We start from the raw sequence: 15,634 nt of genomic DNA on the forward strand, positions 1-15,634 counted from the left end.
TGGACCCAATGATGTCTTGGCTTAACCCAGTGATGTCTTGGCTTGACCCAATGATGTCTTGGCTTCACCCACCACCACCTTGGCTTGACCCCATGTCTTGGTTCCCACCAGGTCTTGCGCAACTTCACCATCGAGGCGGTGTCCACCGAGGACATCCGCACTGTTTTCCGCTTCATCCTCATGCCCGAGAAGTCGCCTCTGCTCACCTTCCGCCTCCTCGACTGAGCGGGGGGCGGTCCCTGGGGGGGGACACACGCGGTGTCTCAACCCTGGGGCCACCTCCCCAGGGTCCCCCCGTGTTGGGGGGGGACATGGTGGGAAGAGCTGCGGGGAAGGGGGGGTGGGGCAGGATCCCGTGGTCCCCAAAGCACCAGGGGGAGGCGGCGTGCAAACTATATGCAAATGAGCTGCCCCAGAGGCTGATGGGAGCAGAGCAGGAAGGGGACCCCACCCCCCCAATAAAGTCTGTTTGCAGGTGCAGCGCTGTTCTCATTCGAGAGGGGTTTTCGGTTTCTGGTTAAAAAATAATCAGCCACCATTCTGCTTGCTGAGTAAGCCTCAGTAAAATGCTAATTTGCATGAGCATGCCGAGTGTTCTCCGAGTTGCTGTCCCACGTAGCTGTTTTCCGATGCACAGAAATAAAATAAAAATTGTAATTCAGTCTTACGTAGTACGGAACGGATAGAGAAATGAGCACAGCTCAGCAGGTGTTGACCCGTGACAAATCTGGTTTGGTTCATGTCACAACCAGCCAAAACCAACCAGCAAGACCAGGAGTAGTGAAAAACAGTTATTTATTGGAAAGGATGGATTCACCTTTCAGCTTCAGTGATGACTGAGCCTGCATCCAGGCTGAGATTAAATCAAACCAGGCTGAAACTGAGCTCTTGCAGGATTTCTGGTAACTGGGACTGCTTTTCTCCCAGCTTTTCTATTCCCTTCTTCCTGCAAGCTGATCCACACGGCAAGACCTTTGCAGCCATCAATAGCTCCAGTAACTCCAGAAGGATCTCTGTACGAGCATTAAAATCCTTTTGAACCTCTCAGGCTGAAGTCCTACACCTCCGTACTGTATTTTCTGTGCCTTGAGACCTGGAGCCAGAAACTGCAATAGCGGAGTAGGAGGTTTAAAGGGTCAAACGCCCAAATTCAGGCTTGAGCGGCCACACTTGAGAGCTGCACTGTCTGAAGGATGGACATTCTGTACTGTTAAACTGCACAATATAAATGAGTTGATCATCTGCCAGTGGACTGAACTTAAAAATCTTCATTTGCTGTAATTGTAAACTGGGAATCCTCATTTTGATTCTATCAGTTTGTTTTAATTTCTTTTTCAAGGACAATATATTTCAGGGTCCTATTTTTAACATTCATTCCTGTCTGTTTCCACTCTAGCCCTCAAGAAGGTCTTTGCTGAACATAAAGATATACAGAAATTGGCTGAAAAATTCATTCTCCTGAATCTTGTGGTAAGTTTTCCAGTTCCACTTCATTAAGTGAAAGCAATAAAGTTCTATTTTTAATTATGGCTTCTCTAGCTATAATTAGTCAGTTTAATAGCTCAGATTGGCCATTGCTGAAGCATAATAGATTTAGTAATAAGCCTCTTTCATCTGCAGCTATCATAAACTCAGAATATGAGGGAATTTAAAGTTTAATAATAACACGAACCGTTGATATCAATTTGCAACTGCGGCTGTTTAAAGACTGCATCCCAGACAGTTAATCTCTTAAACCGCGACATGTATTATTTAAGCTCTATTTCATAACCCAAAGTACAATGAAGAAAAGGAATATTTATGTAATTTTCCCGCAGTCGTGACTGGGAACCTTATCTGTTTTCTTCCAGTACGAAACCACAGACAAGAACCTTTCCCCTGATGGCCAGTACGTCCCTCGGATTTTGTTCATAGGTGAGTACCTCAAGCATCAAAGGTGATGTCAGAGGGAAGCCCTGGCTGCGCCACGCATCTCAAATCCTCAGGCTCATCACAGGAATTTGTTCCCCGAGAAATACAAGATTTCTTGTTGGTTTTGTCAGATGAAATTTCAAAGCAAACCCAGCCAGGTCCTTAGCTTAGGTCCAGCATTCCTCCCTCGCGGATTCCACGAATGACACAATTCCTCCCATCATGTCATCAAAATGACGTGACGCCCCAGTCACTGGGATGGGTAGGCACTGGCTCGTCCTCCTGTCTCTAGAAATACCATAAACCCGTCAGGTTTCTGTTTGGGACACAGCCTCAGGCACCGCAGGAACAGCAGTGACCCCACATGCTCCGGGGGCTGATTTTCAAAGCTCCGTACCCAGTTCTGTCCCCGCTGACCCGCACAAACTCCCCGGAAGCATTTGCATTTCGGAGACTCCTTAGGGGCCATGCCTGCACCCAGGTATCCCCCCTCCCACAACAGATACTGCGTACAGGCATCGCTGACACATACCTTTACAAATCTAGGTCACCACGACCATTTTCAACAGAAAACATCATCTCTCCTTTTATTTTTTTCTTTTTTAATAACGTTTGTAGCCTGAAAGCAGCCTCAGCTCATAGGGTTAATTCAGGTGCAACGCAGCGGCACAGGGTGTAAAGCTGACCGACCCTGATCAGAATTAAACCTGTCCCCTTCTTAATAAACCTGCAAACACAACGCTTAAAACTGAAAGGTGAGCGACTGTGTAGAAGAAGGACCTGTTGGCTGTTAGTGGAGGCAGACTTGTCTTGCAGAAGCGAGCAGAAGCGCGGAAAGGTTTGTTTCCTTCCAGTTGAAGGTTAGTCCTCTCCTCCGCAACTTCTCTCATACTCTTTTTTTTTTTTTCCCAGATCCTTCCCTGACTGTGAGAGCAGATATTACTGGAAGATACTCCAACCGTCTCTATGCATATGAGCCCTCTGACATTTCGTTGTGTAAGTAGTGTGTTCTGAAATATTCTGAAAGCAGCCACGTTTCACACGACAAATAATACCACCAGGCATTACAGACCCTCACGATCAGTGCTTGGGGAAAGACAGGTAACCGGGATTAAAATGAATCGGGATGCTAGACTAAAACTCAGTGAGGTGGAGAGAGCGGTGGCAGAGCCCTGGAGCCTGAAACATCCATCCGCCTGCAAAGAAAGCAGGCGTCAGTAGGAGCTTGCATAATTCAGCAGGGTTGGGGGTATGCAGCGGGGACAACTCTCGTGTACAAACCTTACTGGGCCAGGTGGGGAAACCTGCTGGGAGCTCCGCAGGGTTGGGAGCCACAGTCCTCCCTCACCGCTGCACGGCTCCCGTCCTGTCCCAGCCACTGCCCCTGCGTTTGCAATAACGGACGGACCTTCTCACCAGCCAAAATTAAACCAGTGCCATTCACAAAACGCTTGGAAGAGCACAGTGCCTCAGGATGCATATAGGAACAGGCACGCGAGCATTATTATTATTTAATAATAATGATGTTTTCTCTACGGTATTTGTAGTCGCTGGCAGAGGAAGCTGCAACAAAAATAACATGTATGAATATTTCATTTCTAGTGTATTCAAATATGCAGAAAGCGCTGAAACTCCTGAAGACTGAACTGTGAGGGGAAGAAGGAAGCCCTTAAATACTATGGAGTCTGATCTTCCATCTCTTTTCCACTCATTGGAACTGGTGAAGAGACTATTTAGGGTAATATTTAGTGATGTATAGTGCTGGTTTATATACATAAACACTACAGTTTTACATTAGCACTTTTGTACTGGGCAGCATTTTTAAAAGCTGGAGGCTTTTAATTTAAGGCATACAGAAGAATACTGTATGATCCAACTGTAAAAATGATTTTTTAAAAAATAAATCCATTTCAAGTGTTTCCATACAAACCGTTGCTGTGCTTTGTGTTTTTTGCCTTATTATTATCTTATTGCCTTATTATTATTATAACGGAGTAAAATCACTCCGTTCCTTGAGACCAGAGCTTGCAATTTTACATCCGAGCACTTTGGAAGGCAAAGGGCTGTCGTGGGGCAGCCCCGGGCAGCAGCTCAGCCCCATGCAGCTGCTCGCTCCCTCCCTCCCTCCCCTCCAGCAGGATGGGGGAGACAACCGGAAGGGCAAAAATGAGAAAGCTTGTGGGTTGAGATAAAGACAGTTTAAGAGGTAAAACAAAATCTGCACGTGCAAGCAAAGCAAAACATGGAATTAATTCACCGCTTCCCACGGGCAGGCAGGTGTTCAGCCATCTCCAGGAAAGCAGGGCTCTATCACGCGTAACAGTTACATGGGAAGACAAACGTTGTAACTCCAAACATCCCCCCTCCCCTTTCTCCTTCTCCCCCCAGCTTTCATGGCTGAACACAATGACATACGGTATGGGATATCCCTTTGGTCAGCTGGGGCCAGCTGGCCCAGCTGTGTCCCCTCCCAGCTGCTTGTGCCCCCGCAGCCTGCTTGCTGGCGGGGTGGTGTGAGGAGCAGAAAAGGCCATGACTCTGCGTAGGCGTCAGCAATAACTAAAACATTGTCAACACTGCTTTGGTCACAAATCCAAAGCATAGCACCATAGAAGCTACTATGAAGAAAATGAGCTCTCCCCAGCCAAACCCAGTAGGGGAAAGCAGCTTATCTCCCAGTTTCAGCAGCCAGCTCAGCTCTGTATTGCTGAGCCTGCTTTATTTCCACTTAATTTGTCGTAGCACTAACCTATGTCCAGCTCTCATTACCAGCCCTTTCTTTACAGTTTAGGTAACAAGAAACACAAAACTTTTACAGAGAAGTACTTGAGACTAGAGGATGGGATTGTTTATGGGTTGTTTTTTTTTTTCTTTGTTTTAAACTGGCTGCATTCTGAAGTGATCCAAGGATCACCTGATCACCTTATCTACCTGAAGATGGCATTTATAGAAGATCAAAAGCTGCTTCCCTTAAAAGATTCCTGCTTACATCGCAATTCAGTAAAGCCTTGAGATGATTAATAGAAGTGATACGGTTGGTTTCATGATTGCGTTACAGCTTGTGATCACTTATTTGCAAACCCAAAAGGGACAAGTCAAGTCAGAACGAAAAGAAACGCTGTAGCTGAGCCCCAAGGGAGTACACACCACTTCAAGACTTAGGCCAAAAGGAGACTTTCTGACCTCAAATATTTAAGAACTCTGCAGCAGCACCAGTGAGAAACACTTTGCCCAGGACTATAACTGCACTATCTTCTCTTTTTTTTTTTTTTGGCAAGGTCAGTCATTATTATCATTACTGCTACTACCAGGCATGATGATAATCACAGTAGAGAAATACACTCGGGAGGGTAGGACAGGCAAGAGAAGCGAGGGGGGAATTGCTCAATTAAATTAGAAGGAAGGAACTTGCTAATACGCCATTGGCAAGGTGTGTGAATCCTGCCAACCAGGAAATCTCAAACAGTACCTGGAAACGGCCCAACACGCAATGGAATATTCCTTCAGCAATTCAGTAAGATGTTCCTTTCTATTGCAGCATCCTTTAATTGTGATGAGGGAATCCTTTCCTGCAGAAAGGTCTTTCCCTTCCTTCCCAAGCAGAAGATGGGCGGGGAGGGGGGAAGATGCAGTGGGGGCAGAAATATTCTCTAGAAGCAGCCATCATCCACAAAAAGAAAAAAAAAAAAAAGGCAAAAAAAACCCCAACCCAATGTTTACAAAACTGAGCAGAGGGACAGCACAGAGGGATGCTGGAGCAATGGGATACCAGAACCATCTTTACCTGCTCGACCCAAAGTCCACTTGCTAGAGCTGTGTAACTAATATAAAACAAAGGCTGCTGCACGTAACATCACATTTTAAAAAGTCTGTCTTTATAACTCTACTGAAGGAGCATCGCTGTCCTAAGCTAATGCACCGATGCTATAGATAATATCCAGTAAATGGATATAAGGCATATTCTACAAGGGTCTAATAGTCTACGTGCTATAGATGCAAATACACAAGCCAGAACAGTCTGCAAGGATCGAGAAATTAATTTTTGAATCTGAAATTAATTTTTTGCACTCAATGCTCTGGTTTTATAGTTTGCTTCTCACCTCAGCCAATTTTTCAAAAATCTCAATACTTAAATGGTCAACTTAATTCTGCTCTTTTCATTCTCTCCTCTAAATACAGATTATTTAGGACTACAGAGGCATCAAGATAAGTAGTTACCTAAAGAAAACCAAACAAACTACCCTTTCAATTTCTTCAGAAAACCTGGGGAAATAATTTCTGAAGTATATATGCTCAGTAACTTGAAGTGCAAAGGATGAAGGAGGTTTCCAGAATTCCACTACCATTCAAACAATCTTTAAATAATTAGGCCTAAAAATAATAATGCAAGCTAATAACACTAACACATTCCTATTCACTTAGCAGCTATAGATTTTAAGGTGTATTTTTACAGGTATCAATTCAAATTATGCAAGCTTTTTATTTCTGTAACTAGTTATTTTCACGTGAGAGGAGTCAGACGTCATCCAGTGGTATCAGCATTTTAATTAACATCTGGGTTCACTCTCTTACACAGTTGCAGAAGAGTATTTTATAGCCAGTTAATTTTATGTGACAAAAATGTGTAGGTGTCTTGAAAGAAGTCAAGACACGTTTCTACATTTTCCAGAATAACCAACTTGAAGAAAGCATTTCAATGTAACTTAGGTCAAAAGACATCTAATGTAAGCATTAAGAATGCTCCAAGTTAAATTGCTTTGTTGTTTTGCTACTCTGCCGCTGTAAATAATTGTAACCAGATTTTCTAGAAGCTAAGTCCAATTCTCAAACAGTCAGGTAAAAATCCAAATGCCACGCTAGGAACCAAGCAAAAACCATCTTTATATGACCAAAACTATTTTCTCAAGAGGAAAGACAGCAACGAACAAAGCAAACTTCAAAGACAGAAGCCACCAAGAATAGGTACAAATTTAAAAAAATTAAATGCTGTATTTCAACACATCAGAACATTCCCTGTACACCGACACACGAGTCAGCCCTCTCCTGAGGGAGGTTAGTCTCTTCCCCACCACCACCCCAAGCAAAGTCAGACTCGATATGTTTTATCACCCCCCTTAAGAATTCAGTTCTGAAAGTGGATCCACATCTCTGATGTGAATTTCAGGGTTTGTGGTTGTTTTTTTTTTTTATTTTTAAATCACAGTAATAGCAAGTAGTAACATTTTCAGTATTTTTTCCAGTGATGCACATTTACACTCCAATATCACCTACCATATTTATGAAACCCAAAACTAAGTACTAAAAACAATTAGCAAAAAAAGTCAAAATTGAAGCAGCAATGCAGTATTATTTTAAGCTTCGTACACCCTCTCCATAAGACTTCTCCTTTAATTTGTTACAGTAATGTACAAAATACAGAGCCTGTCTAAACTAGGAAAATTAACTGTTGCTAAAGTCAGCCATGAGATGATCACTGTTCTCTTGATGTATGTTGAGAATGGCTGGTTAGTTGCTTGGACAGGACAGGGTAAAGTAAGCAGGACAGCACTTGGGGGGAAAAAAAAAAAAAAAAAAAAAAAAGCTGTGTACATTTACATTATACTTCAGTAATAGCCTGAAGGCTTTTAAGATCTTTCAGTACATGAGTGGGCTCTTACACTGAACGTTCAAGTATGTACTTGAAACAGACACCAATACTTCTCGACACAGGTAGCAGTAATTCACAGGCCAAACACCAGGAGATGGCGCTGACAGCAGATGTTGAAGAATCAGCTACACCTGAACAGAAGCTGTCTTTAGCAAGATCTTGACTTCCCCCTGCGTTTGGGTTCAACTCTTCCCCTTTGAAACCTCGCGACAATTCCTTCTTTAGAAGCACTAGGCACAAGAAAATCTGAAAGCGTTCTGATGGGCATGTATTTCAACTTCTTTTTGCCACAGGAGCAAGGAGGCACCTCCCTAGTAAAGGGAGGCTGTATGAGAACCCACTTCTGTCTGCCCTGCCTTCCTTTCCACCCTGCTCAGCTGCTGTATTCCTTGGCAGATGGCCTTAATGGCCTTAACTCTTCCCCTTCTCTCCTTGCAGAGCTGTCTTTCAGGCTACAGCAGCGGCCTACCACATCAGAAACAGCAACTGAACGAAGAAAAGGTGCACTGCAAGTATTCAGCACGATTAGAAACAAATGGAACATTATGCACCTTGGGTGTTTAGATGTCTGATGTTCCAGCTGATGTACCACTTCCAGTCGGAAGAGGGACCATGCTTTTCTTTAGCTCAGACAACACTTACTATACACATAACATACTGTTCTAACTTAATTCTCTTTCTTTTTGGAAAAAAAACAAAAAACAACCAAAACCACTGGAAACCATCTTTTTTTTTTTTTTTTACTTTTTCTTTTTTACACATCATTCACTGTCTCATGAAATCAAGGCTGTTAGCTGGATGACAGAGGAATATATACTGCTGAGTTATTACAACAATAATTTTACACCATCTGAAAAAATAGCTGTACAACAGCTTTCCAGACATCAAGTTTCTTACATTAAAGACAACAGACCACTATTGATTCTGATATTGCGCAAATACCAAACTTCATTCACTTGTCAAAGAAAAAAAAAAGTTTCAAGTTAATCAGCTGCAGATTACATTCTCCCAGTTTTCTTCAATCATTTTCTCATAGCGAAGATACCCATTAAGAAGTGAAGAATTATTTTTATTCTCAACAAAATGCTAAAGCTACCAGAAATCCAAAACAAACAGGGAAGGGAATGGGTAAAGACTACAGTAGTCATTAACACACACTTATGTGCACTACAGAAAAAAAACATCTTTACCTTCTACTTTTACCTTACAGGAAAGTGGGAGACCATTGTTAAGACAAAAAGTTGACTAGTGGTCATCCTAAAGCCTAATCAAATCATACAGTCCAACCATCCACCATATATTTTTATGAGAAATCATGTGCATTTTTGTAATCAATGAATACAGCAGAAAATACTTTTGGGTGGTTTTCAACACCAGAGAAGCCAGTAGTGCTATAAAACTCACTGTATAGCGTTCACCACAACCATTTATTGAGTTATTTAACCACCTCAGAGCAACAGTTGGACTCTGTCCAGCCACTGAACGCACCAGTCTACTTCAAGATAGAGATTCTTAGAAGAAAAATAGTATGAAATTAAATATGAAAACTACAAATTTCTTATGGAAATAAAGTTTTCTTTTGCGTACAGGTAGAACACCTATTATGGAGAAATAGCAAACTATGGAGAATCATTAGTTTGAAGTAGATGGTGCAGAAAGAAGATTCAGTCCTTTATAAACTTATCAAAGAAATGCACTAGGGTTTGCACGGGGATCCTTTTGGTTCCTGTATCTATACGTCAGCCAGACTCCCAGAATCTGAAAACAAAATGCAAAGATATTATTAAGTAGAGGGTCTCCACCCCATTTTCCATCAGTTTTACAGAATTTGTTTTAAACATAAAATCCTGACAATAAACTTCCAGTACACAAATTGAAGATATTTACCATTGCTAAAATCGCACAACCACACACCAGCTTTCTTAGTTAGAAAAAAGAATGCACCCTCTCAAAAAGAATTCATACCTAGCAAGAAAGAGAAGAACAAAGCAAAAAAGCCAAAACTGTACCTGCAATGAAACATGAAATATTTCTCACAGGCATGTCTAGCATTAAATTATTCTCTCTCTCCCCAAATGATAAATATTCATAAACCTGTCCTTAGTGTAACGATAAACAAATCCTCCAAAGTGTTTCATTTTAAAGTTACCACTTAACTGTAAGGCTATTTTGTAGAACATTTTCAAATCCTGTTGTTCCATCCAACCACCTTCCCCCCTTCCCAGCAGCTTCACATTTTTAGTAGAGAAATTGAGCACAGATGTCAGAGTGATTCTGGTTTAAGTTGCTGTATCTCTCTCGTTGCTGTAATATCTACAAACCTTCTGAAAACTGCACTAAGCAGCTGGAGTATCTTCACATGCTCTACTGCGGGGTTAAGAAAGACCTACTCTGTGTATTTTTTTATTCACTGATCAATAAAGCAAGTATATGTATCATCTGGATACTAAAGCAGAGAGTCAAATACCTTTTTAACCTGATGCTTAAAATACAGTTCACTCATAATGAAACTGTACCTCTGCACTCCAGGAGGCACCAAAAAAAATCCCCAAACCAAAAAACCCCAAAGACTGTGTGTGTGCACAGGTGGGGGGAGGCAGGAAGAACAGAGGAACAAGGTAAAACAGTGGTACCCTTTTCGTTACTTTTGGAGAATGGTAAACCTGAAGAGCTAACTTTCTGCAGAACTTAAATTCTACAGCACCACGTTTTAATGTGGTATCAAGATACCACATTACCACATTGCTGCAGTTTACAGTTGAAATAGCATTAAGTTGCAAGAACTCCCAGTGTTGAACAATGACAAGCTCTCCTTTTGGCAGACTGAAGCAAGCCAATAGTCTGGAAAAATTTGACCTAATTAATTTTTTGCCTCCCAAGATAGTACTGAGAGTTCCTGTAATAAACCCCCTAAAATTGTTTCACAAAACAAAGCTTTAAAAGTGGGGAAAAAGCGCTCAATTTTCTGACCTCCTACTCACTTACCTCTGTGAAACTGAAGAAGAGTCCTATGCCTCCAACAAATCTCAGCACCATTCCAGAATATTCTTCTATTATTGGTGCACATGGTTGACAGTGGTGACTTCTAAAACAGTCCTGTAGCAGATACAAACACAGAATTGCGCTCCATTTTCCAATGACTCTTCATTGACTGAAAGCATCTAGTTAGCTCTATAAAAGACTGACAGCTATGCACAAAACTCTAGCAGTTTTAAGACTCAAAAAAAGCAAGTATATAAATGACAATGGAGTACAACCTTTGCAGGGTGCTATGTGATTACGTTTCTAATAAGTTAAGAGCTTACCATTGTAACAACTACCTTAGACATTTTTTTAAAAACTCTTTCTGCAACTATAAACACACTTGTACACACTTGCACAAACACAATGACGTTTGTTCATGCTTCAAGAACTTACAGAGGAGCAGGTTTCATTCGGGTCAAAAACTCTGAATCCACAACAATTCAGATTTCTCTCAATGTCTGTTCTTGCGCTGTTAGTGTTATTCCACCCCACCTCTAGAAGTTGACTCTAGAAGGCATAAGCAAATACATATTATATTAATTGAACTGGTTTGCATTTCATTGGAAACCAATACACTAGGCCAAGCTGATAACATTAGCTGATAATCATTAACAATGATAACATTGACTGAACATTAGGAAAGAATTTTTCACAGAAAGAGTGGTCGGGCATTGGAATAGGCTGCCCAGGGAGGTGGTTGAGTCAGCATCCCTGGATGTGTTTAAGAGCCATTTAGATGTGGCGTTGGGGGATATGGAGTTGGGGGATATGGTGTAGGGGAGAACGTTGCAGAGTAGGGTAGATGGTTGGACTTAATGATCCCAAGGGTCTCTTCCAACCTAGACAATTCTATGATTCTATGAGTCTATAATTCCCTAAATAAAACCTTTGGATCCTGAAGTCTAACAGGATAATATATGAAAGAATGACTTGAATGTTCAAACAGCCTGTGTAGCTAATGAAATAGAAGCACCTAGCAGCAGCACCTTCATGGTTATAATTAATTTTCTTCCTTTCTTTTTCTGAAACCCGGTAAGAGCACCAGTTATGGGACATGCAACTAATCTGACTGGGACTGTTCAGATTTTAAACAAAAAGTGTGCTTACACATAGGAAGCTGATTATTCACTGTACCCTTGCCTGCTTCTTACGCAGTTAAGAATTAGTTTCCGTACTGCATGGAAGCTGGTTTTACTTTCACACTTAAGGGTCACCTCTGTTCTTAACGTAGTCATGACCTTTTCAGTTATGCAAGAACAGTTCAGTGGCTTTATCATCTTTACATTAGGATCACTGCAGTTTTCATCAGTTTATCTGGAATTGCTGAACACATGAGACAATCAAGATATCGTGCTGCTACACTAGTGACCATAAACCTACAAAGGAAGCTTAGAAACAAAACAAATTAAAAAAAAAACCCAAAGACAGCTGAAAGTAATTTTAGAAAACAGATGTGTTTCTTTCTAGCTACCACAGCCAAGCACTGCCTAAGGTCTAGCCCTTATTTAAAAGGATAATGCTCATCGTCTTAAAACATGCTCTCCCCATATTGTGGAAGACAATACATATATTTTTTAAAAAAATGTGTGTGTGTATGTACATACATATTTATGGTATTATGCTATAGATTAAGTGAGAAGTCAGGAAACTTTTCTTACCTGCTGTTCCTTGTTTAGTGCCAAACAGGCACAGGAGACAGAAAACTGGACAATAAAGACTAGCAAAAGAATAATCATGTACTAGAAATAGTAGTTAAGGATACACTCTCAATTTAATTTTGCTTTTATAACACGTATGCCTAATGGTATTCCTTATTTCATTGGATAACCCGAGGTCCTTTAACAAAATAACTACCACAGTAAGTTCTGACTGGATCTGGAAAAGATGACCCAAATAACGTTCCCAGAACTCAATCACCATATATTGTCCCCTTTTGGCAACAATTATACAGGGCTGGTATTTCTGGGTTAGGTGTTTCTTGTCTAGCAAGACAACATGACCAGAGAGATTAATAAAAGGAGCTTTGAGAAAGAAAAATCTACAGCCAAGTTCTCCAGCTTTAGCGACTCATGTTGTTATTTCAAGATACTTCACTTAAAGTAGTAAAGAAAATACTTTTCTGGGTATTTCATATTCAGAATTTTTTTTTTCTTCAGTGACATAGTCTTGTAATTAATTACAAAAGGTAACATTAGCCTAAATTAAAAAAAAAAAATTGGGCGTTGCTTTTGGAACACAGCCTCACACACTTTTGGACTAATGCATATGAAAACAGTATAAAAAAAAAGAACAAGATTTGATACTAAAGATCATATTTTGAAAGCTGGGCACTGTCTTCACAATTTGGCTGCTGTGTTCAGATGCAGATGCTTATCTCACGCAATTGAAGTGTTTGTAAAGCAGAGGTCACTACCTATTCATAGATAGCAACCAGAAAAATAAGAATTTTATCTGATAAATCTCTTTTCACATCCAAACAGATCAATTTTGTTATGCAAGGCAGCACCACAGGCTGCTTACACAGCATCAGTAAGCATACAGGGGCAGCAAAGCACACTGAGAAGGCCTGTGCCCATTTCTAGTCTGGGTTCGCAATTAAAGACTAGGTATGAAACCAAAGTGCTTCTTGACAGCCTGTACCCACAATGCAATCCCCTGCCAGCTACAATCCATTCGCTATCTGGAAGTATCGCCTTTCTCTACCGTTCAACATTAATAGTTTACATACTCTAGCTTGGTGTAGGGTTGAACACACAGAAAGAGGCACCTGTGACACAGTGACACACCATAAAAAGCTCTCAAAAAAATTAAAATATTTTGATTTTTAAGAAAATGAGACATTAATACTTGTGTCTTTAGAGCACACACAAGGGAGAAAAAAGGAAGCCGGAATAAAGTTAAAGGGGAAGGAAGTTTCATTTAGACTACACTCGACCAACATAAGACTGTAAATTTCTGTTCTGTTTCTCAGCTGACAGAGCAGGTTGTTTACACGTCTTGAACCAAACTGCAACCCATGTAATGCATCAGAAGGATACAAAGAATAGCAGTACTTGATGATGTTTCACTGCACCAATCAATCCAACCAAGGCAATAAGGAAGAGGAAGATTCCTACTGCAATTGCCACTCCAACAACTCTGAAACTAGAGATGAGGCCAAAGCCGATTCCCCATGCCGCAATTCCAATCAGCAGCAGGCTTACCAGCTGGAAGGAAGAGAAAACAAAAAGTTAGTCTGCATATTAGAAGAGGCTCAGCCTACATACAGCTACATTCTTTACAATTAAGTTGTTAATAGAAAGCTACAACCTTTCTTTCCAGTGCAGAGAAGCACAACCCGAAGCAAACCAAACCAATCCTCCACTTCATCATAGAGATAACTTCGGTTCCAGATGTTTTAAGGCACATATTCTTCAACACTGTTAATGTGGAGCTGTTACAACTTAATCTACCTACAAGTCAAGCCATATTGCACTACCTGTGACGAACTACAGACACTGAACTGTAGATTATAACAGAATTGACAAATAAACTAAAATCATTGGCTTGAATTCACAGAATGGAAGAATGAAAAGTCCAGATGTTTTCTGAAACACAGGCAGTATATTTAAAGAAAATACGATAGACAGCTCTGAACATGTAAAAAAGTACACTTTGCCAAAAGCTACCGTAATCAGGAATATAGCTGTATTAATTATTAGAGAAGCTTCTATGTAGTTGACGATATAACACAACAGTTAGCAAGGTAACACAGAATACTTCTTAGATCTGAACCTCAAGGACTTCATGTAGTAAAATAATAAAGGGGCCCTGTCTCTGCTACATATTTCTTCAAGAAAATAGCTCTACTGTGAAGTTAATCCTGTTTCTATACCCAAAACACTCTTATCCTGTTTCCTTCCTTTTAAAGATGGTATTTGGGGAAGGCAGGCAGAATCTGTCCCAGTCTGTTTACTGAGATTTATTGTTTATATGGGCAGGAAGCTCCAGCCTTTCCTGTTTCCATGCCAAAAACACAGAACAAAAAAAAAAAAAAATCCAACATGAAAAGCTGCAAAGAAATTTGTAATGAGGTAGGGCAGGAGGGAAGGAGCAAAGCCAACCCAGACATCCAATACACATGATGCCTTACTCTGTTTCAAACAAGAGAGTGCAAGACCTACGTGTAACATATCACCCATTACATTCTCTGTTAAATAACACCAATTCCACATGCAAGTTTTAACTTTCCAAAACCCTGACCTCACCAAAAAATACCCAGAATTTGTATCATTATTTTAAAAAACAAAACAAACCAAAACACAAACCAGTGAGGGCTTAGTCTAAACCAACTACTTAGCTTTATTTGACAAAAAACACAAAGTAAGCACTTACACTTGCTCACCAGTTTCCATTCAAGCAAGACATATCTTATGATGTTTTACTGCTTATCCACAGGGGTGAAAAAAAAAGAGGAAATTTCCAACTTATCCATCATTTCAATATACTTACCTTAGACCAGGGTATTTTTGTTGGTTTTAATACCAAATATGTCTGTGTATTTTTTCAACTTAAGTACCTTTTGAAAGACTGACCTATATAATGCTGCTTTTGAGACACGGAAATCTATGATAACATCAAGAACGCTAGTAAAACAAGTAGTGATGTTCATCAAGATCAAAACACAGAGGGTCTTTTTTTGTGTGTGTTCACACAGGAACACACCTGAAAAAAATATTTTTATCAAAAGCCAGTAATCCACAGAAGAAATTTAAGAGGGTCTGCAAGAAGAAAACGAGGATATCTGTCATACCTACACTTCTCTCTTACCACGTGAAAAGACAAAAGAACGATATAAAATTCAAAGGAATTGTTCAATACCAGTAGAGCTTTAGGATTAATTCATATTTGTCTTTGTTTCTCAAACAAAAAGCCTTAATCACTATGTTCAGTTAAAACCAAAACACTGGTCCAACATGTCATGAATCTAAATTGCAGACGGCTGGGGGGGGGAGGGGGAGAAAAAATAAAACAAAACAAAAAGCCTTGGCTCTGCCACAGACAGACTTTCTG

At 40.6% G+C, this 15,634-nt stretch overlaps 2 protein-coding genes across 2 annotated transcripts; one reads left to right on the top strand and one right to left on the bottom strand.

Annotated features, from left to right (window-relative positions):
• Positions 1-1,392: 1,392 nt before the first annotated feature.
• Positions 1,393-3,840, top strand: LOC104281562 (anterior gradient protein 2 homolog; the record flags this gene model as incomplete). The annotated part of the gene is made up of 4 exons (XM_009879583.1): positions 1,393-1,470; positions 1,851-1,914; positions 2,824-2,907; positions 3,514-3,840. Coding segments are annotated over 4 exons (276 nt in total), but the record flags the coding sequence as incomplete, so codon positions are not given.
• Positions 3,841-8,845: 5,005 nt separating this feature from the next.
• TSPAN13 (tetraspanin 13) lies at positions 8,846-14,763 on the bottom strand. The gene is made up of 6 exons (XM_009879584.1): positions 14,746-14,763; positions 13,621-13,788; positions 12,241-12,321; positions 10,976-11,089; positions 10,544-10,654; positions 8,846-9,316 (listed from the first exon to the last, which is right to left on the bottom strand). Exons 1-6 carry the CDS (start codon positions 14,761-14,763, stop codon positions 9,242-9,244), a joined length of 567 nt encoding a protein of 188 aa, XP_009877886.1. The 3' UTR covers positions 8,846-9,241.
• Positions 14,764-15,634: the final 871 nt, after the last annotated feature.

This window comes from Charadrius vociferus, unplaced genomic scaffold (assembly GCF_000708025.1).
Source record: "Charadrius vociferus isolate BGI_N301 unplaced genomic scaffold, ASM70802v2 scaffold262, whole genome shotgun sequence".
In the NCBI taxonomy this organism is placed as follows: domain Eukaryota; kingdom Metazoa; phylum Chordata; class Aves; order Charadriiformes; family Charadriidae; genus Charadrius; species Charadrius vociferus.

Coding starts and splice junctions, on each gene's coding strand:
- TSPAN13 (XM_009879584.1), bottom strand. Junction 10,655..10,975: donor CGAATGAAACCTGCTCCTCT/GTAAGTTCTTGA, acceptor TATCTGCTACAG/GACTGTTTTAGAAGTCACCA. Junction 9,317..10,543: donor TCTTCTTCAGTTTCACAGAG/GTAAGTGAGTAG, acceptor TTTTGTTTTCAG/ATTCTGGGAGTCTGGCTGAC.